This window comes from Ursus arctos, unplaced genomic scaffold, assembly GCF_023065955.2.
Source record: "Ursus arctos isolate Adak ecotype North America unplaced genomic scaffold, UrsArc2.0 scaffold_4, whole genome shotgun sequence".
Taxonomy (NCBI): domain Eukaryota; kingdom Metazoa; phylum Chordata; class Mammalia; order Carnivora; family Ursidae; genus Ursus; species Ursus arctos.
In genome coordinates this window covers 83,443,590-83,469,042 of record NW_026623056.1, presented here as the reverse complement: position 1 = coordinate 83,469,042, position 25,453 = coordinate 83,443,590, and the positions used below count along the sequence as shown (strand labels likewise).

Here is a 25,453-nt window from a genome sequence, read left to right as displayed (position 1 = left end):
GTTGAGGGGTCTGACTTCGTTTCGGCTCAGGTCATGATCTCATGGGTTGTGAGATCAAGCCCTGCATCGGGCTCTGTGCTCAGCAGGAAGCCTGCTTTCCCTCTGCCTCTCCCCCTGCTCTCTCTCTAAAATAAATAAATAAATCTTAAAAGAAAAATAAATCTGTCCAGATGGCAGGAGAGATCAATTTACATGTGGGATTGGGGAGTGTCCTTAGAAATTTCTGAGTTTATTCTGGGAGGAGATATTTGCAAAAGGCAGGCAGTTTAGTTGAGGAAAGCAGAGTATGCAACACCATTGCAAACTCATTTAATCAAGGCCGTGCTCCATCCAAGTCTTAAGTTGAGGCTGTGAAAAGGCAAAGGGCAGGCAAATGAGCTCCTTGTCCAGGAGCTGCGGGACAGGACGTCTGCTGTGGTGCCTTCGGGACACTCAATGCTGGACATCGCAACGTTGGGCCCGGGCATCGGCTCCCTCGGCTGTATCTTGTGAAGGCATCAGTTGTAGCACCTTTTATACATGAAAGTTTATTAAGTCTAAGCACGACAACAACGAAATCAAAGACTTCTGGCCCCAGTGTTTATTATGTAAAATTGTTCACCGCAATAGGGCTTGCTTAAGACAAAAACACAAAGACAAGTTTACTGCATAGAAACACTGAACACGTGGTGATGTCCTTCTGCAATTCAACCAACATACAAACACGGTCAGAAGCACCCACTTGGTTCAAACCGTGGATTTCACACATTCGGTAATTATTTCCCAACCAACCTGCATGAGTGAGGAGGGACTGCGCTGTGGCAGATGCTGGGGATATGACAATGAATAAAAGAAAGTCCTTGTGCTCAGAGAGCTTCCGGTCTCGTGGGGGCAGACAGACACCAGACAAAAAACAAATACATACCAGGTCAAGCAGTCACAGGAAGGGGAGGGGAGGAAGGAAGGTTTCTGTACACAGAATTCTTAAGAGCAATCTGGGGCTGCTTTTTAAAGTCGCAGGGGGACGAAAAGATACAAGCTCTAAATTATATTTAAAACATAACTTTATAGGTTGTGAATTTCTGGTCAGATTCTAAAGTTCAGAGCTCTGAGCGGCGTTTCTAATTTTCCGATTAGAATCTATACTAGTAAGTAAGTACTTTATGGCTATCCTAATGGCATATGACCCATATCTCATGTGAGGGCAAGGGCAGATGGGAAACACGTGCGTCGACACCCCCATGTCACTATTTACGTGTATATGCACCTCCCCTAGAGACTTCAGGCTGTAATGATACAAATCTATTACATAAATGCTCTGATTATACTCAGCCTCTCCAAGAACTATCAATACCACACTTCTGAGGCAGTTTCTTGGCGCTCCCAAGTACAGGTCCTTCCAAGTAAACCACGCTTCAGAAAGAGCGCTTCTCACTCCTTACCAGTAAGCACCTGCTGATACGCTACAGGCAGCCAGACCATCATGAAGAATGGAAAGGACTGCATTCCCATGTCCAGAACACAAGGCAAACACGCGGGTTTTGGGTCGCTGCCGTTGAGATGCTCGTTCACGGAGAACCCCAGAGGGTCTCCAAACCTGAAAGCATCCACTCCCACATCCTGGGACCTAACGAATCATTTCCTCGGTGTCTTCCGACTGGAATGTCTAAGTTTCCCTCCTCCACGCCCCCAGAGGTACATCCCGGGGGAAGCTTCCGGCTTTTTCCCTGGGCCTGAGCGCTGGACGGGGCCACTGCGTCAGTTTGGGTCAAGAGCCGGGGCTGGTGGCAGGGGTCCTAACACGTCCCTCATCTCCTCTGTGAAGGAGCAAATTTCCACAGACAGGGCCTTTACAGATGGAGGGCCGACCCAGAAGATCTGCCTGAAACTAGGCGTCTCCGGTCAGAAAGATCAAAAGGGGAGCTGTGCTGGGTCACCTTTGGGATTCTCCAGCAGAGACCTGTGTCTCCCAGCGGCCTCCTGGGCCTCCCTGGTCGCCACTAAGCTCTGCCGGCAGCTGGGGCTGCGGGGCCAGGAAGTGCATGGTGTGCCTAGCTGTGGCCATGCCGGGGAGGGCTGCCTGCCACCTTTTCTTCCCCACGGGTGAACCTGGGATGTCAGCAGGGACGACGACAGAAATAACACTGGCCTTAGGTTACGTACGTCCCAGCGCTGCGTAGCTGCAGCTCCCTTCCCTTCGGAGGCCAGCCACTTCCCAGACTCTCTTCCCACCAAGGGTCACCAGGAATAATGTAAGAATACACTCCAGGTGGCCTTTGAAAAACATTATGCAATCCTTAAAATGAGGTTTTCCTCCCACTTACAACTTCCTCCTTACTGTGATAGTAAACACTTTCCTGAGCGCGTGTCAGCGGAGCAGACGGGGACACGTCCTACGCCACACGGTACGGAGCAGCTGGCCCGGTACGAGACATGACCCAGGGAAGTTATGTGTCAATCATATCTCAATAAAACTGAGAAGGGAAAAAACAAAAACCAAGACACAGGTGAGCAGCCCCACAGCATGTTCCTAATTCAAAGCCGACTGGACACATTAATGTTATTTTTCACGAAAGTCACCTGTTCTACTGAATGGTTCTACTTCTTACTCTGTTCTGTTCTGTCAGGAGCATTTTCTGGTCCCCAGGCTTCCTGCATGCACCCGACTAACCTCTACATCCTCCTTTGTCTTCAAATAGCACAGTAACTTCTCTAATTAGACAGTGGTCCCTATCTCTATGACCTCACGGATTGCAAAATCGAATCAGAAGCTACTGTTCTAGGCTGGGAACGAAGCCGTGCGTCAGGAAGTATTAATGTATTAGGAAAAGATGACCTGGTTTGGATCCTAAACCACAGAAGGGATAGGTGACTGTGATGTAGGAGCCAAGGTTTTGGGGACATGTGGACAGGGTTCCCCTGAAAATTGTAAGGATCACATTTCTGGCACGTGTGGACGTTTTCTAGAGTAAGAGATTTTACAGAAAACCAGCAGTAATGGTATCCGGCTTTTCTAAAGAAATTTCCCGAGGGCCTACACTTCGGTGTCAGAAGTATCTAAATACCTCCTGAAAAATCCTGAACTTTAACACTGAGAACGGAGGATGAGTTGGTGACATGGGTGGCCGCAGGCACATGGCGACGGTGTCACCGGACAGGAACACAATGACTCCGTGGGCTTTGCCACAAAGCATCAGTGCAGCGGTACCTGAGATGTCATCAGACAGAGAGCATTTTCTGGACTCCACTCATTTCATCAGTCAGGTCCAGTGACAGGTATTTCAAGGCTCTGCACACGGAGGAGAATAGAGAAGACTTCTGTCCAACAGGTAAGTGCTTGCCTGTATTTTAGGACCGGTGACCCGGAGACGTTTTCCTTCCCGAACAAGCCGGTATCCTCTGCATAGTTACTGAGCGAAGCTGGAGCCCAGGCTTCGAGCGTGGCTCGCACAGAACTCCCGAGTATTCTAGAGCTCGCCTCTGCTCACTCGGTTTCCTGGTGCACGAATTCTTCACTCAATTTGCTTTCACTGCTTTCATCTTCATTAGAATAGTTTCCCGAATCTTGACTGGTTTGGGAATTGTATTTTTTGTGCTCTCCATCAGTTTGGTGAGTTTCTTCTATTGCAATGATAGTGTTTGTATTTTCAATGATAAAACACCTTTCCGTTTGTTCCTCGGACGTGAAAAGGAGGAGATTCCGGAGTGGTTGCTCAGAGAAATACTAATTTAAAAAAAAGGGGAAGAATAGGAACAGATTGTTTAAAATAGTAAGTTCTTAGTTTCAATGGCTTCAGCTTCTTACATCCACTCCCGAGAAAAATCAGGGGTAATGGTTTATATTCATAAACATATTAAAAACCAGCTAGGAGCCTATCAAGTGCCATCTAATGCTTAGAATAGGCCCCTCACGAGTGAGGTCCCGTGCACTTTGGCACTGTCTCGGGGCAGCTACATGAAGAGGACCCAAGAGGGGGTGTAGGGGGCCGGCGAGCACGGGACAGGAAGGAAAGGGGGGCGCGCTGGGACCGTGGAGAGTTTCTCTCGAAATTTTACAGCGTAAGGGCCCTCGCTCAAATTCTCTCAACTGATCAGCTGAAGTTTCACGGGGTTAACACACGCAAACGTACTGCAGCTGATCAACAATTCACTTTCGGGTCTTGCTAGCTCCGAAGCCAGAGCGCCAAGCGGTACTCCCAAGGGAGGCAGCCTCAATTCCTCCCCCAGGGGGACACATCAGGCTGGGTCCCAGGCTTAGGTCTTTGTCATTTAGTGCTTTCATTCGATAAGCCAACCTCACAGGGGGGCCGAACAGCAGCCCGTGAGGTGCCCCGAAAGGAGGCTCACGTTCCGTTACTTCATTTTCTGTGATGTCATCCACAGGACGCACTGATAAGGGTGCTGTAGGCTCTGGGTGAGTACCAGCCTTTCTATGATAAAACAAATGCCACGGCAGCCAAACTGAAGAAAAACAGGAGACTAAGGACAAACCTCACTAGTCCATGTTATAGGAGATTAAATGACTGTTTCTAAAGCCAATTTACTGAAAGTGAAGAAAATATTCCAGTCTGTATTATTTTCTGGATATCGAGAAAATGTATATATTCTGTGGAAATCAATATAGTTCCCAATCATTTGAAAGAAAAATCCCCCCATTGACAAAGCAAAGTCACATACCTCATCTATAGCGGAAGGAGGCTTACTTGATGGGAAGAACACATAACCGATACATCTACAGAGAAGTTTCATGACATAGACGACAACCGGGATGGAAAGTAACGCAGCGCACACTCCGGCTATGAGCCAGGTTTTGGAAGTATTTCCTAAAAATAAGTAAGTGATGTTTAGCTTTGACGTAGGTCTCGACACGCAAATCTGTTCACAATGCTGACAGTGTAGGAGGATGGAATGTGGCTACGTGAAAGGAAATACAAAAATCTATGAATGATGAGAAATATTTCTGGTAATCCGGAGCATAAAACAGCTGGAGGTGATGCATGCCTTTTCTTTCTCTCTATTTATAAGTAGGCTCCATGCCCAACGTGGGGCTCTAACTCAAGACCCCGAGATCAACAGTCGCATGCTTTACCGACTGAGCCAGCCAGGCACGCCTCCCACCCCCTTTTTTTAGGCAATGCATTTCCACTGAAAGAGCGGCCTGGCAAGGTGAAGGGTGCAGTGTTGACCTCTAGCTCCCAACGTGCAAAGTGTCCTCTGGCACGCCCGTGACACCGAGCTAGCGTAACTAAAACCATTCCGTGACTAATCAGCATCTCCAAGTCCACACCAGACACTGTAAAACACAAAGTGGGACTTAACCATTCCACCGAACAAACTTCACAACTGGACTAATGAAGTGATTTTCACACGATAATTACATTAAGAATTATGTAAAAAAAAAACACAAACCCTAAAAATAGTCTTATTAAATGTTAAAGAGTAATTATAAAAGGCAGTTAATTATGTACGTATTGGATGAACCATAAAGCATTCAAAAACACTGAACTGCGCATTAAAAATATTTTCTAAAACTGAAAGACTTAGCCTGAAGGTCTCCTCTGGATTCATGAAGCTCATGAAGAAAATATTCTCCTTATACTTTTGTAGCAAGAAGGAAATATTTGACAATTTTCAGTGAAGTGAATTATTTTTTAAAAGTCCAGTTACATTAAAATAATAGAGCGAGAGAGAGATAATGAAAGATTCTGACCTGGTTTTGTTTTCTCGCACACAGTGTCACTGAAAACACTGCTTTTATTCCACTTTTCATCCTGAATGAGGGCTCTGGCTTTGACACAATATGCAGTTAGTGGTTTCAATTTTGGAAAAGTAAAATCAGTTCTTTTATCCACAATTTTTCTCTGTAAGAAAATAAGTAGATCATTGATACAATTTAGTCACCTCATGAAATCAGATAGGGAATGTCGATTTCCTAAATTCTCTAAATACTCAGTCTAAGATCGGCCTCTCCCGGCCACTTAGTTGGTGTATGTTCAAGAAATACACATTTGTTTTTGGGCAACACATTATAACCCATGTCAAACTTAAAAATGTTGCTTCCAAAAAGGAGTATGACATATTCCTAAGACAACTCTAATTTATAAGTACCTGTTGCTTTGGTTTAAATGCCCTTGTATTTCCTCTGCTCGGTGGCAGAGTCGTGAGACGTGGGGGCTCTGGCCTTCCGCTGCCTGTATTACGGTATCGCTTACAGCTACGTGGCCTTAGGCAAGTTGTTTCACTTCTCTTGGCCCTATTTCCAGATCCATGAAATGAGGACAATTGCTGCTCCTCCCTGCAGCAGTCAGCTACGGCCACGACAGTATCGTGTAACAACATCACAAAACAATGACAACAAAATAAAGTCATGCAATGTCACATAATGTGACAAAACACCCCGCGGCTCAAAAACCATTTATTTTTCTCACTCATGCATGTCCTGACTGGCTGTGGAGCCCTTACTGAGGCCGTGTGTCCTCCCCATGTCCCTCATCGTCCTTGGGCCGGAGACCACATGCAGTGTGCTTTCCTCTTGGCAAACGAGAGAAGCCCAAGAGCCAAGCGAAACTGTCCTCACATCACTGCCACCCACGTTCTAACTGTTCGAAGCCTGGCATTAGGGAAGCAATATGAGATATTCCATCCCAAGTGGCTGCTGAACGATTGAATTGATCAGGCAGTCCGGCAGGATTGTTTTGAAGAATGACTGAGACAATTCATGTAAGCTCCTTACCACAGCACCTGATGTGTTAAGCTTTCAATAAATATGAGTTGCTATGATGATGGTAATGACCGAGGTAGCACTGTCTAGACTGGATAGGATGGCAACTGGAATGATTTAATCTCTACTATCTATTTGTTAAGTGATGTGCTAACTGTTTTCATACGTTACATTTTAAGATTAAAAAAAAAAATGTTTAAGTAATCTCTACATCCAGCGTGGTGGGGCTCGAACCCACAGCCCTGAGATCAAGAGCTGCACGCTCAACCGACTGAGCCAGCCAGGCGCTCCTCCTATGTTACCTCATTTTAAACCTTATAAACATCCTTTAAAAAAAATGGAGTTACTAGGACTACCACCCCTTTAGAGAAGAGGAAACAAAAATCTCAGAGAGGTATGCACCCTGCCTAAGGTTACACAAATCGGTGGCTTGAGACACAAATATAGGTTTTCCTGATGTAGGGGCAACTGAGAACTGACTGTAATTCTCAATGGGCTAAATTATGCTTTGGTTACAGTGTGTTCAGATAGTTAAAAGGAAAGTAGCCATGTCATTATAATTTTCTTAGATTTCCAACAGAAAATGAAGTCAAGTTACAGAACGTATCCACCCAACCACCCAAGATTTTTAAAGGCTGATCCCTGGGGCGCCTGGGTGGCACAGTCGTTAAGCGTCTGCCTTCGGCTCAGGGCGTGATCCCAGCGTTCTGGGATCGAGCCCCACATCAGGCTCCTTCGCTGGAAGCCTGCTTCTTCCTCTCCCACTCCCCCTGCTTGTGTTCCCTCTCTCACTGGCTGTCTCTATCTCTGTCAAATAAATAAATAAAATTAAAAAAAAAAAAAAAAGGCTGATTCCTTGCTTGTAATTCCAGAGGGAAAAGAGATCTAGAATCATGTGGATTACCCGCTGTTGTGTACTGCCTCTGTCCGTGGTTTTTTAATTTTAGTGTTTCAACCCGTGTTTCTCTTTTTTCATGACTCCCCCTGCCAAGGAGACTTTTTAGAGGACTGTTTTCAAATTCTTCCTCTGCCATGAAATTGAAGAGGAAGGAACAGGATTTTGGGCGGCAAAGCTGGACTCTGGAGGCCTATTTGCTCTTGAGGTCCACAAACCACTGTACCGTTTGAGATTCTTTTGCCTCCTGGAGGTGCCCTGCCACCAGGGGGTCTCTGGCAAAGTCTGGAGGTTTTCTGGTTGTCACCACTGGGAGGCAGCACTATGGGCCACCAGTGGGCAGAGCCAGAGATGCCCCGAAATATCCTTGTAACGTACAAGACAGCGACCGCAAGGAAGAACGAGCCAATCTGAACGTCACCAGTGTCGAGAAACTCTGGTTTAGATAAATACCCAGGAATCATGTTAAAAACACAATTTCCTGAGTTCCCTCCCCAGAGATTCTGATTTGAGTAGTAAGAGGCGCAGGGATTGAACGTCAGCCACCGGGATGCCCTGAGGCAGGTGATCTGTAACTACGCCACAGAACAGGGAAAGATGCTAATATTCTTCCTGTTGTAAATATCGGGGTTAATCACAGTCTTAACGTTTAAAAATGTCCCTAAAATTTTAACTTCAAGTTTAGTTTCCCTAAAGCCTAGTTACAACCCTACCTTAAAGACTTACAGTTGTTGTTTTTCTTACCTCATTTTACCACATAGTGGTTTTTTTTGTTTTGTTTTTTTGTTTTGTTTTTTACCTCAGCATTTGAAGTGTTTTCCCAAAATACAATTTCATAAGTTAGTGGGTAAGGATGGTTCATAGCCCTGTTTTCAGGCTCTTCTGTGGCGCTGATATAGACCCGCAGGGAAACATCGTTAGTGGATTTCATGGCAATGACTGGAGGAAGCAGGGTAACTAGGGAAAAAAATGTACAGACACAATGTTCAACTCGGAAAAACAATGTTCAGACTCTGGACCAAATCAGTACAGTACAACCTGAAGTAAAAACTATTGGCTTACTTTGGAATTGAGTATCAAATTTTTCTTCGTTAGACCAAACAGATGTGGTATTTCCATCAGATGCTCGAACACGGATAAGGTAAATTCCTTTTCGGAAAGTATTTTTGGGAAAGACACACTGCGTAGTTCGGACATTTTCACAGTTTGGTATTTGTTTCCATTTATCTGAATTGTCCCCAGGAATCTTTTTTAAATAGGCACTTTTAAGACAAACAAAAATTACAAACATAGTAATTCAGTAAATATTTATGAAATACCTCGAATCTGCTAGACACTGTTAGGGGTTAAGGTTACGGAGGGAAACAGTCCCCACCCTCAGGAAGCCCACCATGCAGTGCAAGAGACACGCATACAAGACAGAGAACCAAGCCCTTGCTCCTGGGTGTGAGAAAGCACTCTTGTACCAGAGCTGACCCGAGCCAGCACACGGGAACCACCGCTGAATTTTCTGGACTGCGGTGAGCCAGTTATTAAAAGCCATTATTACAAATTAAATTACATAAACTTATAAATAAATAGACTGCATTAAAGACAAAAATACTGAAAACTTTTTTTTTTTAATTTATAGCTGGCAGGTCAGAAGCACAGGTGACAAACTGGATTGAGACTCATTTTGTCCTGATTATTTTACTACGTTTTATTATCTATGCTCAGAGCTATTCGTGTCTATTGTATCTCTATGGCGGAAATAAATACTCTGTAATGGAGTCCTCCTGTGCGTTTCTTCCCAATGCCATGTTCAGTGACATTGTGCTGAAAGGGACCACAGTAGGAGTACTGACATCATGAAAACTGGCAAGAGCTACAAATAAGGCTTTTTTTTTCCTTCTGGAAATCCAGCTGTGAAACATGTTACCCATACACCGGTGGGTAAGTGTTAACATGGAGATACATGCCACAGTGTGGTGACAGCACGTCTACACAGAATATGGGCACTTCACTGAGCCTGGGGAGGTCAAGTACATTACTCAGAAGCCAACAGCTCAAAGCTGTTGCAACTCAGTTCAAGCCTGGAACTACAATACCCTCTTAACTGGATCTCCCGTCTTCGGTGTCTCTGTGGTCCACACACAACGTGGCAATCTTCCCCCTCCTTGAACACACACCTCCTGTTACCCACCCCTCAATGCAAACTTCTGAATGGCACCCAAATGCCTCATCTTGTCCTATCCTATGTATTCAGTGTTCTCTCTCATTGCTCTCCCAGCCCAAATGTACAACTGTTCTCAAGGCAGGGCTTTTCCCATGTGGTAGGCAAAATTCCAAGATGGCCCCCAAGATTCCTTGTGACACCCTGAGCAGAGGGACCAGCTAAGCCAGGCCTGGTCCCCTGACCAGAAGTCACTGGGAGAGAACAGCTCTCTTTAAGCTGTTATTAAATTTGTGGTAATTTGTTACAGAGCAATACCTCTCCACACCCCAAGACCTTAACCTAATTTTCAATCTCTTTGTAGTCTGAGCGTCCCTTGTTCTGTAGCTCTGCCTAACGTGCCTTCTTGTGTCCAATTTTAAAATATGTGATTCACCAATGAAGGCCTTGTTCACATCTCATCTCCCTCCACATGGGTTCTTTGGTCTCTCCAGCCCCATCTACCTTCACATTTTCGATTTCTGTCTCCCTTATAATTTGTAGACCACTCCTCAGCCCCGAACCACCCCTTGCTATGCCACCTCAGCCACCTGCTCTGGATTCCAGGAACCACGTGCTGTATTGCTGTGCCTTTACCATCCCTTCGGTGCTTTGTACAGTGTGCCGAGTACCCACAAGAAACTTGGAGACCGGCCACTGGAAACCCCTATCCATCTCTATCTGCGGCCCTAGTACTTAGCATACTTCTGAGACTGAAGTATACACAAAAGATCACTGCCCCGTTTCCAGGTCAGTCAGAGGTTACGGGCGTGTAGGCATGGGAACGCGTTTCCATTGCACGACTAACACGGAAAGACAGGCAGAGTTCACCAGAGCAGTCCCCACTTCCCTTGACCCTCAGTTCACTTCCTGCTTCTCTCCCTCCTCTCATTCTTCCTTTCCTGCCCTTGCTATACTTGCCTTTGGTCCCTCTACTCCTCTGCTCTCAATATAGCTTTCTCACCCACCCCCATCCTCCCCACAACCCGCGCCTCCTTCCACTGGATTCGCCTCTTTCTCCCCTACAACTTCTGCCAACACGAGCTCCATGCAGTTCTCGACCACTTCTGCGGGGCTGAGACGCCCTCCAGCGTCGGCGAGAACACAGTTCTGTCCAGCTTCATTTCCCACTGCAGTGATCACTAAAAAATCTGTCAAAACCACGAACATCGTCAAGAAAATGGGAAGGCTAACTTGAAATGAACAAGACAGAGAGACTGGACTGAGATCATTCCAAGGACTCATGGAAAAAGTGAGTTCTGAAGGAAAGGTCAGGGTCACGTGTCAAGTATTCCAGGTTAGGGGAATAACACATGAAATGAGAAGCACACTTTAAAAAAAAAGAAAAAAAAAAAAGAGCCAGTAAGTACGTGAGATATTATTAACTATGTTCATATTACAACAAATGAAAAAACCAAGGCCAAAAGAGATTAAGGGATTAGCTCAGTGTCATCCAGTTAGTTAATGGGCACAGCAGGGACCAGAATTAAATATCCCGTTTCCAATATGGTATAATCACCTCAAGCAGTCAGCCCCTGTGCCTAGAACTGTAGGGGCTGAAGTGGAGTGAAAGGGACCACAATAAACTGGGCAAAAGGAAACTCATGCGATAGAACTTACTGGAGCCACTGAGCTTGAAAAGTCACATTTTCATATGCGTAATCCCATTTAAGAACATAGATGCGATTTTCAGCATCAACTTGAATATTTTCTGGTGGAGGCAGTTTATTTTCAACTAGAAGACAAAGAATACACAGAAAAGCATATATTTTTACTTTAGTGAGGTAAGATATAGTAAGATTTCTTTTCTTTAGGGGCGCCTGGGTGGCTCAGTCAGTTAAGCGTCTCCTTTGGCTCAGGTCACGATCCCAGGGTTCTGGGATCGAGCTCTGTGTCAGGCTCCCTGCTCAGCCCGGGAGCCTGCTTCCCCCTCTCCCTCTGCCTGCCACTCCCCTTGCTTGTGCTCTCCCTATCTCTCTCTCTGACAATCAAATAAATAAAATCTTAAAAAAAAAAAAAAGAATTCCTTAAAAAAATTATTTATCTATTTATTTGTAAAGATTATTTATTATTTGAGAGTGACAGTGAGACAGAGCAAGGACGAGTGGGGTGGAGGGGCAGAGGGAGAGGGAGAAGCAGACCCCCCGCTGAGCAGGGAGCCCAATGTGGGGCTCAGTCCCAGGACCCCGGGATCATGACCTGAGCTGAAGGCAGATGCTTAACTGAACTGAGCCACCCAGGTGCCCCCTGCCTTTTTTTAAAAAAAGATTTATTTATTTGAGAGAGAGAGATACGTGGTAAGAATTGTAACAGCTTAACCGCACGGGCAAGAAAAGGCTTCCCTGTTATCGGGAGGTAACAGCTAAGTGAGTTACCTACGCTGTACGTTCACACAACGTGATGGTATGCAGTCATTTAAAAGAACGTGATGGGGCACCCGGGTGGCTCAGTCTGTCAAGGTCTGACTTTGGCTCCGGTTGTGATCTCAAGGTCCTGGGATCAAGCCCCCCCCGCACTGGGTTCCCCACTGAGTGGGGAGTCTGCTTCTCCATCTCCCCCTGCCACCCCCCTGCAATGCCCGTGATCTTTCTCTCTCAAATAAAATCTTAAGAAAAAAAAGAACATGATAGATTTGTCTGTGCCAACATACAAAGAAATCCTCAACGTAGCAGGTTAAACAAGCAAGTTGTAAGACTGCTCCAGCAGGACCCTATTTTTTAATTTCAACAACACAAACCAGGGGCGCCTGGGTGGCTCAGTCGTTAAGAGGCTGCCCTTTGGCTCAGGTCATGATCCCTGCGGTCCTGGGATCGAGCCCCGCACTCGGCTCCTTGCTCAGCGGGGAGTCTGCTTCTCCCTTTCCCTCTCCCCCTGCTTGTGTTCCCTCTCTTGCTGTGTCTCTGTCAAATAAATAAAATGTTAAAGAACCAAAAACCAAAAAGAACCCCCAAACCAAGAAACGATATACACGTCTGTGTATATGCTGTAAGGCCCGAGAGAAGTAGGAAAGAACGTGAATAGCCGCCAGCAGGGCTAATTGCTGGGATATGGAACTGGGGGGTAAGGAGGCAGGAGAGGAAAATTTTAAATTCTCCTGTATGTTTGATTTTAAAAACAAAGCATATTAAATTTATGATTAAAATAACAAACAAATCTCAGCTCCTAACCTTTGACCTTAACACTGGCAAGAGGTCACTGGCAAAATATATCAGGATGCTTTCACTTTTTAACGTTTCGCTTATAAAGGTACACTTTTTGGAAGACTAACTGCTCCTCTAGCAACTACTTTCCCCCTTTTGTGGATTCTGAGGAAATAAAAGTAGTTTTTGTCATTAGGAAATATTTAGACTTTTAGGCAGAACTTTCATTACTGTTTACCTGAGACAAAAATCCCCAATACTGTGACTTTTATTTTTACTTACATAAATATTACAATACTTTTATTTTAATATCTATTAAACCTCATATAAACTTCAGCAACCCAGGGGAAAAATGCCAGAATTAATAGATTGCCCATCCGTATATACAGTTACTGAATCTAAAGCATAATTTCCTCCTTACCTGTGGTCTTTATACAATACACAGGACTAAAGACACCAATTTTTCTCGGCAAAAGTCTTGCTTTAACTTTTAAACAGTAAGTGGTCTCTGGTGAGAGTTTATAAATTTTATCTCTGGGGTAAACAGTTTCAGTCCTTCTCTATAACAGAAAACATAGAAGTCTGCTCTTTAAAAAAGTATAAGGTTAAAATTTTGAACAAATTCATGTCCTTTTTCTCTCACACTGAACAAAAGTAAAAAGAATGCTTACGTCTCCACTTGAAGAGTTTTTCCAGATCTCTAAGCTGTAGGTAAAGCTTGAGCTATCCAGAGACCACATGCCACGACCTTTTGTTCCAGGTGGGGTGATGTTTATTATTATTGCCTTATCTTCGGCTTCTAAATGTACTTTTGGGGGACCAATTTGAGCTGTAAAAAAATGAACACGTTTACTATATAACTTCATTAATACAGGCTTGAAACATTCATTCAGCAAATAATTCTGAGCACTGCATATGTGCCTGGTATAGTACCACACAGAAAGTTTCTCACGGAGCTTAACTCTTTAGTGGGGGATATGGGCATAAGCCCCCAAAAGACAAATGTGTATGTCGTGTGTGCTGTAAGGAAAAATGAAGTAACATAAGGGAGAGAGGATGGTGGCAAGAGCTGTTTCAGATAAGTTAGTCAGGAACAGCCTTTCTGCGACAATTGAGCTGAGGCCTGAATAACGTGAGGGAGTCAGTCAGGCAAATTATCTAGGGAAAGAGTATTCCAGGCTGAGCCTCCAAGGTGGGGAATGCACTTCACACTTTCAAGAGACAATAAGGAGGCTCAGGTAGCTGAATGGTTGAAAATGAGCTCAGAGAAGTAGCTAGAAGCCAGATAACAAAGGAAGAGCTCTGTAGTTAGATTCGGGATGTTACTGGAGGGCTGAGACTGGAGGAGCGCCATGCTGTGATACGTTTTGGAAAGATCATCATGGTTCATGCACGAGGAAGCAGGGAGGCCAAGAAGAAGCTACTGCAGTAGCTCAAGAGATGAGTGAGAGTGGTTTGGTGAAGCCTGGTCGCAGGGGTGGACGCGACACGGGATCCACTTCGGGATACAGCCCGAAGATGGACTGTTCAGAATGTACTGACAGACCGGATGCAGGGCCTGAGGAAAAGCGATGCCAAAGACGACTCCAAGGCTCTTGGCCTGAGCAAATAAAACAGGTGCTGTCTGTAGCGGGGATGGAAAAGACCGCAAGAGGAACAGGTTTTGAGGGGGAAAATCAAGAGCCTGGTTGACCAGATGACCTAGACGCCCAAGCAGAGACGTCTGTTGAAAGTGAGCTGGTGATACAGTATAAAGATAAGGGGAAGGAGCGGGGCTGGAAATGTACGTCTGGGCTTTTCCCAAGAGCACACAGACGGGACTGAAAGCCGTAAGATTCCCAGTGGACCGAGTGTAGAATGAGAAGAGGTCTGACAACCTCGCCCCAAAGTAGTCCATCACTGAAAGGTCTGGGAGGTCAGGAAAAAGGGGCAAAGGAGGGATGGATGGGCAGGAGGAGAGCTGGCAGGGAGCAGGGCCTTGGAGATCCAGAAGTGGATGGGTTTCAAGTGATAAATGAGGTGCTACACAGGAACTGAGCCCAAAGAGAGCAGGGAACTCACTGGGCATTGAGGAGGTCACCAGAATCCTTGACAAGAGTGGTTTCTGTGCAGCGAGGAGGAACGGAGCTCGAAGGCACAGGACCGCAGAGAGAGTGGCAGGCCGAGAAGCACAGAGAGGTACAGAGATCACTCTTCTTCGGAGTTCTAACAGAGGGCCAGGGTTCCCAATTGTTTTGGTCTCGGGAGCCCTTCACACTCAAAGAAACTGAGGGTCTGAAAGAGCTTTGGTTTAGATGGATTACGTCTTCAATATTTAGCATATTAAACATTAAAAATGATAACATTTTCAAATATTAATTCATGAACACATAATAATGGGAAACCCATTGCGCTGTAACAAATATTTGTTATAAAAAAAGAATTACATTTTGCAAAGCAGATGTAGCGAGAAGAGTGGAGCTGTGTCACATCTCGTCCCAATTTCATTAATGTCTGGCTTAAAAAAGACAGATGTTATCTCCCACTCGCTTCTGCCAAGTCAGTCAGTTGGTCTCCCTGTCACCTATCAACCTCTGGGATACTCCAGTGAATACTCAAGACAGAATGAAAAGGAAGGGGCAGGTAAGTCTTAGAATTATTATGAAAAAAGTTGGGCTTTTTTTTTTTAATGGGAGCTTTTACACCATGCATATGAAAGGGCTTGGGAAGTGAGCTGTGATGCGAAGTTCATGAGGAATACCCTGGAATTCGGGGGGCAACTTCTTCTTACCTTTTCCAAATAGGGTGAATGAGTCAACATAATGCCACGGAGAAGTGTTGTTTCCCTCCTCTGCTCTTATTCGCAACTTAATTTCTTCGTAAATATTGAGCTTGAGTGAAGAAAAGTTGCATTTGGTATTGGCAATAGACTGACATCCAGGCAATTTTAACCAAGTATCATTTTCAAGTCTTTAAGATAAAAAAGGAGATGAATGAATAAGCAAATGTATAAATACAAAAGACTGTCAAACGTGGTTTCTGTTTACTAAAAATAGAAACTATTATAAAGCTAGGTTAAGTAGTTATTCTATTTGAGTTAATGTCCTGTTAACATTTTAGTTGCAACATGGCACTCCTGGCCAGCCCATATATGCCAAGTTATTATTTAGAAAAAGTGGAATCATTCTGATGGTTAATTTTTTGATACAGTTCTATAATTTTGTGACCGGTTGCATTAGGATTTCATAGAAGCAGAGAAAGAAATAACCTAGAATGTCAGAAAGAGTGGACTTAGTGTCAGCTTTGTTAAAAACAGTTGTGTGGGGGCGCCTGGGTGGCACAGCGGTTAGGCGTCTGCCTTCGGCTCAGGGCGTGATCCCGGCGTTATGAGATCGAGCCCCACATCAGGCTCCTCCACTAGGAGCCTGCTTCTTCCTCTCCCACTCCCCCTGCTTGTGTTCCCTCTCTCGCTGGCTCTCTCTATCTCTGTCAAATAAATAAATAAAACCTTTAAAAAAAAAAAACAAAACAGTTGTGTGACTTTGGACCAATTACTCTGTATTTCTGGATCTTTTCCTTCCTGAAAACTTGGTGACTGGATGTGATGATTCCCTTCTAAACTTCTCTGACTAGATTTATCAGACCAAGGAAAGACCTCAGAATCAGCAGGGTTGGAGAATTTCCTCTGTCTTCATCAAAACCAAACCGTCCCTTCTGCTAGCTGTCTGGAGTAATTCTTCCTCCTACATCACTAGAGACAAAGGACTTAAAATGTTGATACAAACTGACAAATTCCTTGTTTAGTCCATTAAAAAGTAGAACTGGTCGATATTAGATTCTTCAAACACATGAAAAAATCAAGAAAGGACATGTTGCCATATGTCACTCTGGCCTACCCAGGAGGCTGACGGGAAGGCGAGAGACAGAAAACAAACTTGTTAGGTTTCGAAATTTTTGCCTATGTGAAGCCCTGTCTACCTTAAACCAGGCAGAGAAACTCTCCTCTGAGAAGGCGTTTCTGTCAAGACTGAGTCATAATTTCTAGCACGAGCTGCTTTTCGGAGGGAAAGGGGGCGGAGGCGGGAGGGGTAATACTGTAGACTTCATTTTAAAAATGCTTCAAGATAACAGACTCCGGGGATGAGCGGTCCGCATCATTTCTGTGCTGACCCAAATATCAGTCCATCTCATTTTTCAAAAAGGAAACATTTAAAAAAATGACTGAAAATATACACTGGCATATGGAAAGCTTCATTCCTGGCCAGTTTCCCTTCCCACTTCTCTGAGCTGTGAGGCTAGAGCCTGCATTTAATGATACCATTCCTCAGAAACTCCTCCCCAGCAGAATCTATGTTAAAAAATCCAGAAGCTCATATTATAAACCGAAAACCTTATAAAAATTGTAAAACTAAGCCCTGAATGGTTCCAACCCGCTCTCCCTCTTCCCCTCTACCTTTCCTGTTCCGGGAGGTACAGAAGCTCACTCGATTCCAGTGCTTTTGTATTTTAAGGGAGCTACTGCAGTGGTAGCTGCTTTTATAGTATCTTAAAACAAACAAACAAACAAACAAACAAACAACCCCCCCACCAATCCCAACTTTATCATATATTTAGATCAGAACAGAACATGATTCGAGAATGAGTATGTAACCAATATAAAATTCAATTCATAAAATCCGTGCCATAATATAATTACAGGCGACCTTTGTCTTTCCCATTCACTGATACATTCTAACTACCCACGAGAGTGTTTAGCATACAAGGCACACAATCTTTATTGAATGACAGAATGAATACTAAACACTACATACATCATAATAAATTTTAGACGTAGGTCACAAACACTGATGTCTCAGCATGTGTTCTGCAGACACTGGAATCCTAACAGCTTACTTGGGTGTCTGTGGAACATTTACCTCCAGTGGTATCCGTCCTATGTTTGGAGAAACACTACATTAAGGGGCGTCTGGTTGGCTCGTCCGACTCTTGATTTTGGCTCAGGTCATGATCTCGGGGTCCTGAGATCGAGCCCCATGTGTGCAGCTCTGAGCTGGGGCATGGAGCCTGCTTGGGATTCTCTCTCTCTCTCTCTCCCTCGGTCCCTCCCCCCCACTCACACTTTCTCTTGGTCTAAAAAAAAAATCTTTTTTTTTAATTAAAAAAATACTTGTTTGCTGCCGCTATTAACTACACTTCCATTAATCACTCCACGCCACTGTTCTGAGCACTCTGCATACAATTGTTCTTCTATACTTCTATAACCTTCTATGTTAGATACCTTATTAGGGTGAGGGGGCAGGGGGAGTCCCATCCCAGTTTGCCTGGGGCGGTCCTGGTTTAAGCTTGTTGCTCCAGCTTATCTAAAGTTAACTGCCCCTTGTAACTCTCAAAAGTGTCTTGGTTTGGATGATAAATTATATATGCTCTTATTAGTTTTTATCACGACTTAACAGACAAGGAAACACTGATAGACTACATAGCAAGGGACGGCTTGGCACCCAAGCAGCCTGGCTCAAGTCCACAGCACACTATACTATCGCTGTCCTGTCTCCCTAAACTTGTAGTCTGGCATATTTTTATAAGGCAAGTATTTATAAAGCTAGTGGAACAGAGTAGAATGAGAACATATTGAAATAATGCATTTGATGCTAACGTCAGAATGAAAGGATAAAGGCAGACTATTTCGGACTGGAGAATTTAGTATAAGCAATAGGACACGTGGAGGAACAATACGAGGGCACTGCCTATGTTCTTTACTGAAAGGGTAACTTTATTTTTTAAAAAAGATTTTATTTATTTATTGGAGAGAGAGTGAGTGAGAGAGAGAACAGGAGCTGGGGTGGAGGGTGCAGAGGGAGAGGGAGAAGCAGACTCCCCACTGAGCAAGGAGCCCCACATGGGGCTCGATCCTGGGACTCCAGGATCATGCCCTGAGCCGAAGGCAGATGCCCAGCCGACTGAGCCACCCAGGCGCCCCTGAAAGGGTTAACTTTAAATAAGAGTATCTGAAACAATCTTTGTTATAACTAAAATAATTGTTTAATAAGAAAATTCTGAACTAAAGCAAGGAATGAAATGGACAAAACTCAAAGTTCAATTTAAAGAAAATCTCTAGAGATAATTCTCAAATGATGAATTCCGAGAAAAACTACAGACGTTGTGTCCATGTCTACATATATGTACACATACACACGCAGGCGCATAAACAACTAAGCTGCGAAAGTAAATTAATCTCACCGTTCTATTAATGATCAACTGCAGAACTGAGTGTCAGGGCTGTGGTTGAAGGGGGGGTCCCGGTTCTGGGGGTCCTACACCCTGTTTCTTCACTGCCCAATTACCGGCCGCTTTTTCTCGGACACGGGTCATTGTTAGCACACAGGGCCCTGACACCCAAAGCAAAGTACTATACTCCCTGAGCTGTGTTCTTTCTGGAATCCTTTCTCCTGCAACTCCCCACCTGCCCATCCTCTTGGCAGCTATGAGGCAGAAAGTTAGCACTAGGGAGAAGGCAGAAACTCCCGAAACAAGAGTCTTGGAAATGCAGGATCCAAGATACTAATAAATTTTACCTAAATTAAACATTGTGTATGATGGGGATAATAAAAAAGCCTGACCATAGGAGAACTGGGGGTCTATTTCAAGACCATGGATAGACCTTTTGGGGCCCTCTCCCGTATCCTCAAAACGTGTTCTAGTTCGGATCCTGATTTATACTCAAAGAAGGTGGTGGTTCTAGAAGAGAGAAGGTAGTAGGGCTGTGTCCATAAAGCTGCCTGCCATCCTCGTCCCCCAAATCTCTTTTGCTACCACACCCAAAGACGAATTGGACTAAGTCTCTAGTTGTAGAAATGAGGTTATAAATACTACGTAGACATAACGTTTCCCTAAAAGATGGAAAAACCGATTGTTTCCCAAGTCTGAGAAATAAATGATGGTGTTACAATTTTCAAAATTATTCAGGTGATTCTTGCAAATCAATCAATAGAGTCACGTACGTTTGATAATCTGCTGAAAAAGTCACATTCCTGACAGATGGACTGCTCCCGTCCCATCTCAGGATAAAGGTATCATCAACGATGTAGACCTCTACATTTTGAGGAGACTTTAGATTTGTTCCTCCTAGAAATAAAGGGACCACGAAAGAAGACAGTTACATATACACTGCAGATAGTCTCAAAAATGTTATTCTTCCTTTGACGTCACTGATTAAAGAATGAATACATTCAAATATAACAAAGTATATACAAAAATCTAAAAAAACCCTAATAGTTGCTCTCAGCACAGGGAGGCTGCTAATTATTTATTTAATCTCTGCATTTGAGAGAGCTAGATTGAGGTTTTTTAATCTATAAAAATTAAGCCTTATATGTCATATATATCTCAGTAAAGCTGGAAAAAATAAAGAAAATCAGCATTGATCTTTTAATTGAAAGTCTCTTTACCCAAAAAGTACAAAAACACCAATTCAGAGGGATACACGCACCCCTATGTTTATAGCAGCATTATTTACAAGAGCCAAGTTATGGAAGCAGCCCAAGTGTCCATCGACTGATGAATGGATAAAGATGATGTGATACACACACACACACACACACACACACACACACACACTGGAATATTATTCAGTCGTAAAAAAGAATGAAATTCTGCCACTTGCCAACAACATGGATGGAACTAGAGAGTATTATGCTAAGCAAAATAAGTCAGTCAGAGAAAAACAAATATCATATGATCTTACTTATATGTGGAATTTAAGAAACAAAACAAATGAGCATAGGAAAAAAAAAAGAGAGAGAGAAAGGCAAACCAAGAAACAGACTCTTAACTCTAGAGAACAGACGGATGGTCACCAGAGGGGAGGGGGTTTCGAAATGGGTGAAGGGGATTGACGACTATACTCATCACGATGGAAAAAAAAAAGACCTTCCACCGGCAAAAAGATTACAACTGGCTGGAAGCTCAGATGACGGCTGGCATTTTTTTAGCAATTAAGGTAAAAGGAAAAAAAAAGAAAAAGAAAAAAATAGTCTCTGTATAAAAATTTTCTTTGATCTTAGAAGTGATGTAAGGGCTATAAGGTTCAACTGTTTAAAGGCCTCAGTTTGGTTTCACATCCTCTAGTTAGGCTTCATATATTCTTTTTTTTTTTTTTAGATTTTATTTATTTATTCGACAGAGATAGAAACAGCCAGCGAGAGAGGGAACACAAGCAGGGGGAGTGGGAGAGGAAGAAGCAGGCTCATAGCGGAGGAGCCTGATGTGGGGCTCGATCCCAGAACGCCGGGATCACGCCCTGAGCCGAAGGCAGACGCTTAACCGCTGTGCCACCCAGGCGCCCCAGGCTTCATATATTCTGATAGAGAATCCAACAGCTGTATGATTTCAAAGTTAACAGCTAGTCACAGAAACCCAATATTCACTTGACAAAATCGAGAGACAGTGGTATGAATGGTTATCACGTCAGCCAAGCCCTACAGGAACTTGTAAAGGTGTTCGTATCATGCCGGAACCCTTCTGTTTATTTTTAAGGATTTCCGTCTAGGGATCTATTATTTCTGATACCTCTAGCACGGATCTTCTCTGAGTTCTATGTCCTCTCTTCTTTTTCTCTTTTGGCCCCTCCAACCTGCGTTTTTCTTCCTCTCTGATTACCCAAATGCTCCAAGACCCGTTCGAGTTTGACCCCTTACAGAAAATCTTCCATTAATACTGCATGCAGCTCCTGCTAAACTTGCTCTTTCCTTACAGGCTGAAGCATCAGTCCCTACTGCTCGGTTTCACACTAAAGCAGACGTACTCAGCACAGTAGCTGAGGTCTAGTAGGATCTCAAAACTTGCTAAATGAAGATGTTTAAAAAACAAACAAAAAAACCACAACGAATTGCTTCTTAGCATTAAACACAAATCCCCAATCAGATCCCAAGTTTCTTAAGGGCAGGGTCTATACAGCTTCATACTCAATCTGCATTTTTCAGAGTACTCAGCATAGTGCTGGGTTCACAGGAGTTTCTTCAATAGCACAAAGGGCTGATCTTTCACTACGATAAGCTACAGTTTTTAAAAGGCCAGCTTCTAAATTTATCTCTTGTTTAATATTTCCAGCCTTTACTTCTGCCTCGGGGCAAGCATGTTACCTCCTTCTATGGTAGAAAGAAGTCCTTATGTAGAACTTTCTTTATTGGGACTGCCTCCTCTATTTTCCAGCTAGACATATTGTGGCATGGAGTCCAAAGGGGAGGAGCTGAGAAAACATATTCCGAATTTTTTTTTTTTAATTTGGGGAGCTCTTCTTTGAGTCTCCCCTCCCTCAATTTTCCTTTTTACACTTATTTTCTCTGAGACTTCATCAAAAAGGAGAATACTTTCCTTACTCCACTCCTCTAAACTTAATTCTCATCCCCTTTGTTGTGACTGTATAGAGTCTATGCAGCCAAAGGGAGTGACTGGGCTTACAGAAATCAACAAAAGATCTGATGGCATTTGTCGTCTCTGGTCTAGACTAGTCTAATTCCACTAACTCTCTGGGCCTTGAGACAGAAGACATCTGATGGGGTAGAGCCAGGGATTTCCTCTGGGATGCAGTCCTTCTTCTGCTAAAGGAAAGAGACCCTGCAGTTAGGGGCATCTTGGCATTTGGGAGACCAACAAGTAACTGACTGATTAACGGTCAGGGACGTGGAAATAGTTATTACACAGCATTTTCGATTTCACAGAATTCGCTCTATTCGTATTAGCAATATCCTTTTGAAAATAGTCTATTTCGGGGCGCCTGGGTGGCACAGCGGTTAAGCGTCTGCCTTCAGCTCAGGGCGTGATCCCGGCGTTATGGGATCGAGCCCCACATCAGGCTCCTCCGCTAGGAGCCTGCTTCTTCCTCTCCCGCTCCCCCTGCTTGTGTTCCCTCTCTCGCTGGCTGTCTCTAGCTCTGTCAAATAAATAAATAAAATCTCAAAAAAAAAAAAAAAAAAAAAAGAAAATAGTCTATTTCACTTTTGTAGTGTGTAAGATCTATAAATCGGCACTTATTCCAATACATCTACTTCCACAATTGGTTGCTTGCAACCTTTCACATTCCTGTGGATGATCAGAAACGATTTACTATCTTTTTAAGTCTGATATAAATCCAAACACATACGTCCATACCAATATAAATTTCCTCCCATATTCTGGATAATTTTCTTAGGCTAGGGTCCTAGAACTACATTTACTAGGTTTAAAAGTATGAATATTTTTAGGACTTTGAAAGAGCAACATTAGGATCTCTAGTTTGGGTTAACATTTTATTTAGTTTTGAACATTTTACTGTTACTTTGAGGAAAAAAGTACACTAGTTAGTTGAAAGGTAACTAGGTACTTAACAAATAACGATGGATAATTGAGAATTTCGATTGTCTAACCCTTAGGAAAACAGACTAAGCAGCCTGATCCCCAGGGTTTAATCTCCCATTCTGCCACTGGCTAGCTGCATGGCCTTAGGCAAGCCATTCAGTCTGTTTGCTTTTCTGTAAAATGAGGATATCGGTGTGTAGCTTTGTAATGAAAACTAAATGACTCTATACCTTTAAAACACCTAGAGAATTGCCTGGCACATGGTTAAGAGTACAATAAATGCTAACTGTGTATAAGTTTATTTTAGCAGCTCTCCCCTAATTTAGATTAAAATAAGGGTCTTAACATACCTCCTCTTGGAATGCTACTTTCCTGTGAAAATTCTGGGGAAGTTCCTTTTATATCACAGCACAATGAGCTGAATACAAAAATTTCAAGAACAAAACACTTCAAAGAAATTACCAGGGTTATACCAGGACCATAGTACCCATATACTATATATACTATATTTAAGGAAGAGTTTGAGAAATAGGATACCATTGTAGCATACGGGGGTGCGGTTTTCTAAGCTAACAGTTAAGGATTTTGAACCTACCGGGCGGCCTCACTGACCCCTTGGATTCCTGCCCTTGGGTGCTAGTCCCTCTCTCTCTCTGGGTACCCTCCCCACTACGAAGTCAACCTTCTAACAGTTGCCATTCCCCCGATGCGTCCCAGTTAAGAATCAATAAAGGAAGCAAACTAGCCTGGTGGTCCCGGCCTCTATTTTGGTTGCGTATTTTTCTTTTATTATTACTTTCTATTAGACTGCATGAGTCCTGAGGGCAGCGAAATTCTTGCAATCCTTACCCCCTCCCCTGTGGGGCTGAATAACTGTTTCCCTAAACTGAGACAATGTTTCAGGAACAGCAACACAACTCACCGCTAAGGCCTTGTTTATTACTTAAGGGTCCAGCCCGGTTACCGGATTTTTCGAAGAGAAACGAAGTCCACAGGAAGGCTCTCGCTCACCCAGCACCCCGGCGGGAGAAGCCCACAGAGCCGGCGGGGAGGGCGTCCCCTGAGCGGGGACAGGTACGCTGGCCCCCAAGCAAGCGCCGTGGGAGGATCCTTGGAACACCATTGCCTCCAGATTTTCGATCTGAACGCTGTGACCCCGGACCAGCAGAGGTCTCCCGGACAACACGCCGGCCTCCCGGGGCCAAGGCTTCCAACGCCCCCCACCGCCCAGCCTCTCGCCCCGCCCCGGGCCTGGGCCGGGACCCCTCGTCTCTCACCTGCGGCTGCGGGCAACATCCACGGGACCCCAGCGACCAGCACCAGGGTCGTCGCGCCCAGGAGGGCGAACATCGTCTGCGGGCCACCGCTGGCCGAGGAAGTCACATCCTCGGTCACCTCGAGCAGCATCAAACTACGCGAGGAAACCCTAGGCGCAAGGGCCGCCCCCTGCCTCCGCCCCCGCCCCCGCCCCGCCTCTTCCTTCCTCCCTGCCCCGCCTCTCCCTTCCCCGCCCATCCGCTCTCGCCCCGCCTCTCCGCGCACGCGCGTCCCCTCCGCGCTCTCCCAGTCTTTCCGCGCACGCGCCGCCCTACGAGTCTAGCGCGCTAGTGCGCTCCGGTGAGGAGGGGGTTGGGCTGCGCGTGCGCGCCTGGAATCGGGGTGTGCCTCCTGTTGTCCTCCTCGCTCCCCCTCTTTACTGCCAGTGACCGCCCACGGCGGTCCACCCTCTCTTTCCGGAAAGGCTACGCCTAATAGGAGACCTTGACCCAAACGCGAGCGCGGCGTGTGCTGACTCAGGCCTTGCGGCGGTGGAGTTACCCAACCCCTCCCCTCTGATTGCGGCGGAGGTGGCCGCTGTCAGTCCTCGCTCTCCCCCTCCGGGTCGCGGACACCGCGGCCGTGGAAAGCGGAGTTGGGGCGACTTGGTTAAGGGAGGCAGGAATGAGGAAGCTGGCGAGGGGGCCAGGCCGTTTTCTGTGTGCAGAGCGCTGTGAGCGAAGGGCAAGAGTGTCCAGAGTTAAGCCAAGAAGCGTCGAGCACTCGTTTTCAGGGGGACCTGGCCGAGGATCTCACGGGACCGCTGGAGAAAGTCGTGACAGCGTCGGGGTTTTGGGATGGTCTCCAGAACAGCTGTCTCTAAGCAGTTTCGATCGCTTGCCCGTATCTGTAAACAATTTGGGTCCACCATTCAAATCGTTATTTAAATGCTTTAATGG

At 44.8% G+C, this 25,453-nt stretch overlaps 1 protein-coding gene across 1 annotated transcript; it reads right to left on the bottom strand.

The window, feature by feature from the left end:
* Positions 1-565: 565 nt before the first annotated feature.
* On the bottom strand, positions 566-24,697 carry IFNAR1 (interferon alpha and beta receptor subunit 1). The gene is made up of 11 exons (XM_026511783.4): positions 24,515-24,697; positions 19,904-20,027; positions 15,697-15,875; positions 13,598-13,755; positions 13,348-13,486; positions 11,407-11,521; positions 8,658-8,857; positions 8,395-8,552; positions 5,690-5,840; positions 4,657-4,802; positions 566-3,703 (listed from the first exon to the last, which is right to left on the bottom strand). The coding sequence occupies exons 1-11, from the start codon at positions 24,642-24,644 to the stop codon at positions 3,464-3,466; spliced, it is 1,740 nt and encodes a 579-aa protein (XP_026367568.1). The 5' UTR covers positions 24,645-24,697; the 3' UTR covers positions 566-3,463.
* Positions 24,698-25,453: the final 756 nt, after the last annotated feature.

Excerpts from the sequence above, each read along its gene's own strand:
- IFNAR1 (XM_026511783.4), bottom strand. The coding sequence starts at position 24,644 with ATGCTGCTCGAGGTGACCGAGGATGTGACTTCCTCGGCCAGCGGTGGC. Across the intron at positions 20,028-24,514 it reads GATGTTGCCCGCAGCCGCAG|GAGGAACAAATCTAAAGTCT; the intron begins GTGAGAGACGAG and ends CTTTATTTCTAG. Across the intron at positions 8,858-11,406 it reads TTTCAAGCTCAGTGGCTCCA|TGCCTATTTAAAAAAGATTC; the intron begins GTAAGTTCTATC and ends TTGTCTTAAAAG.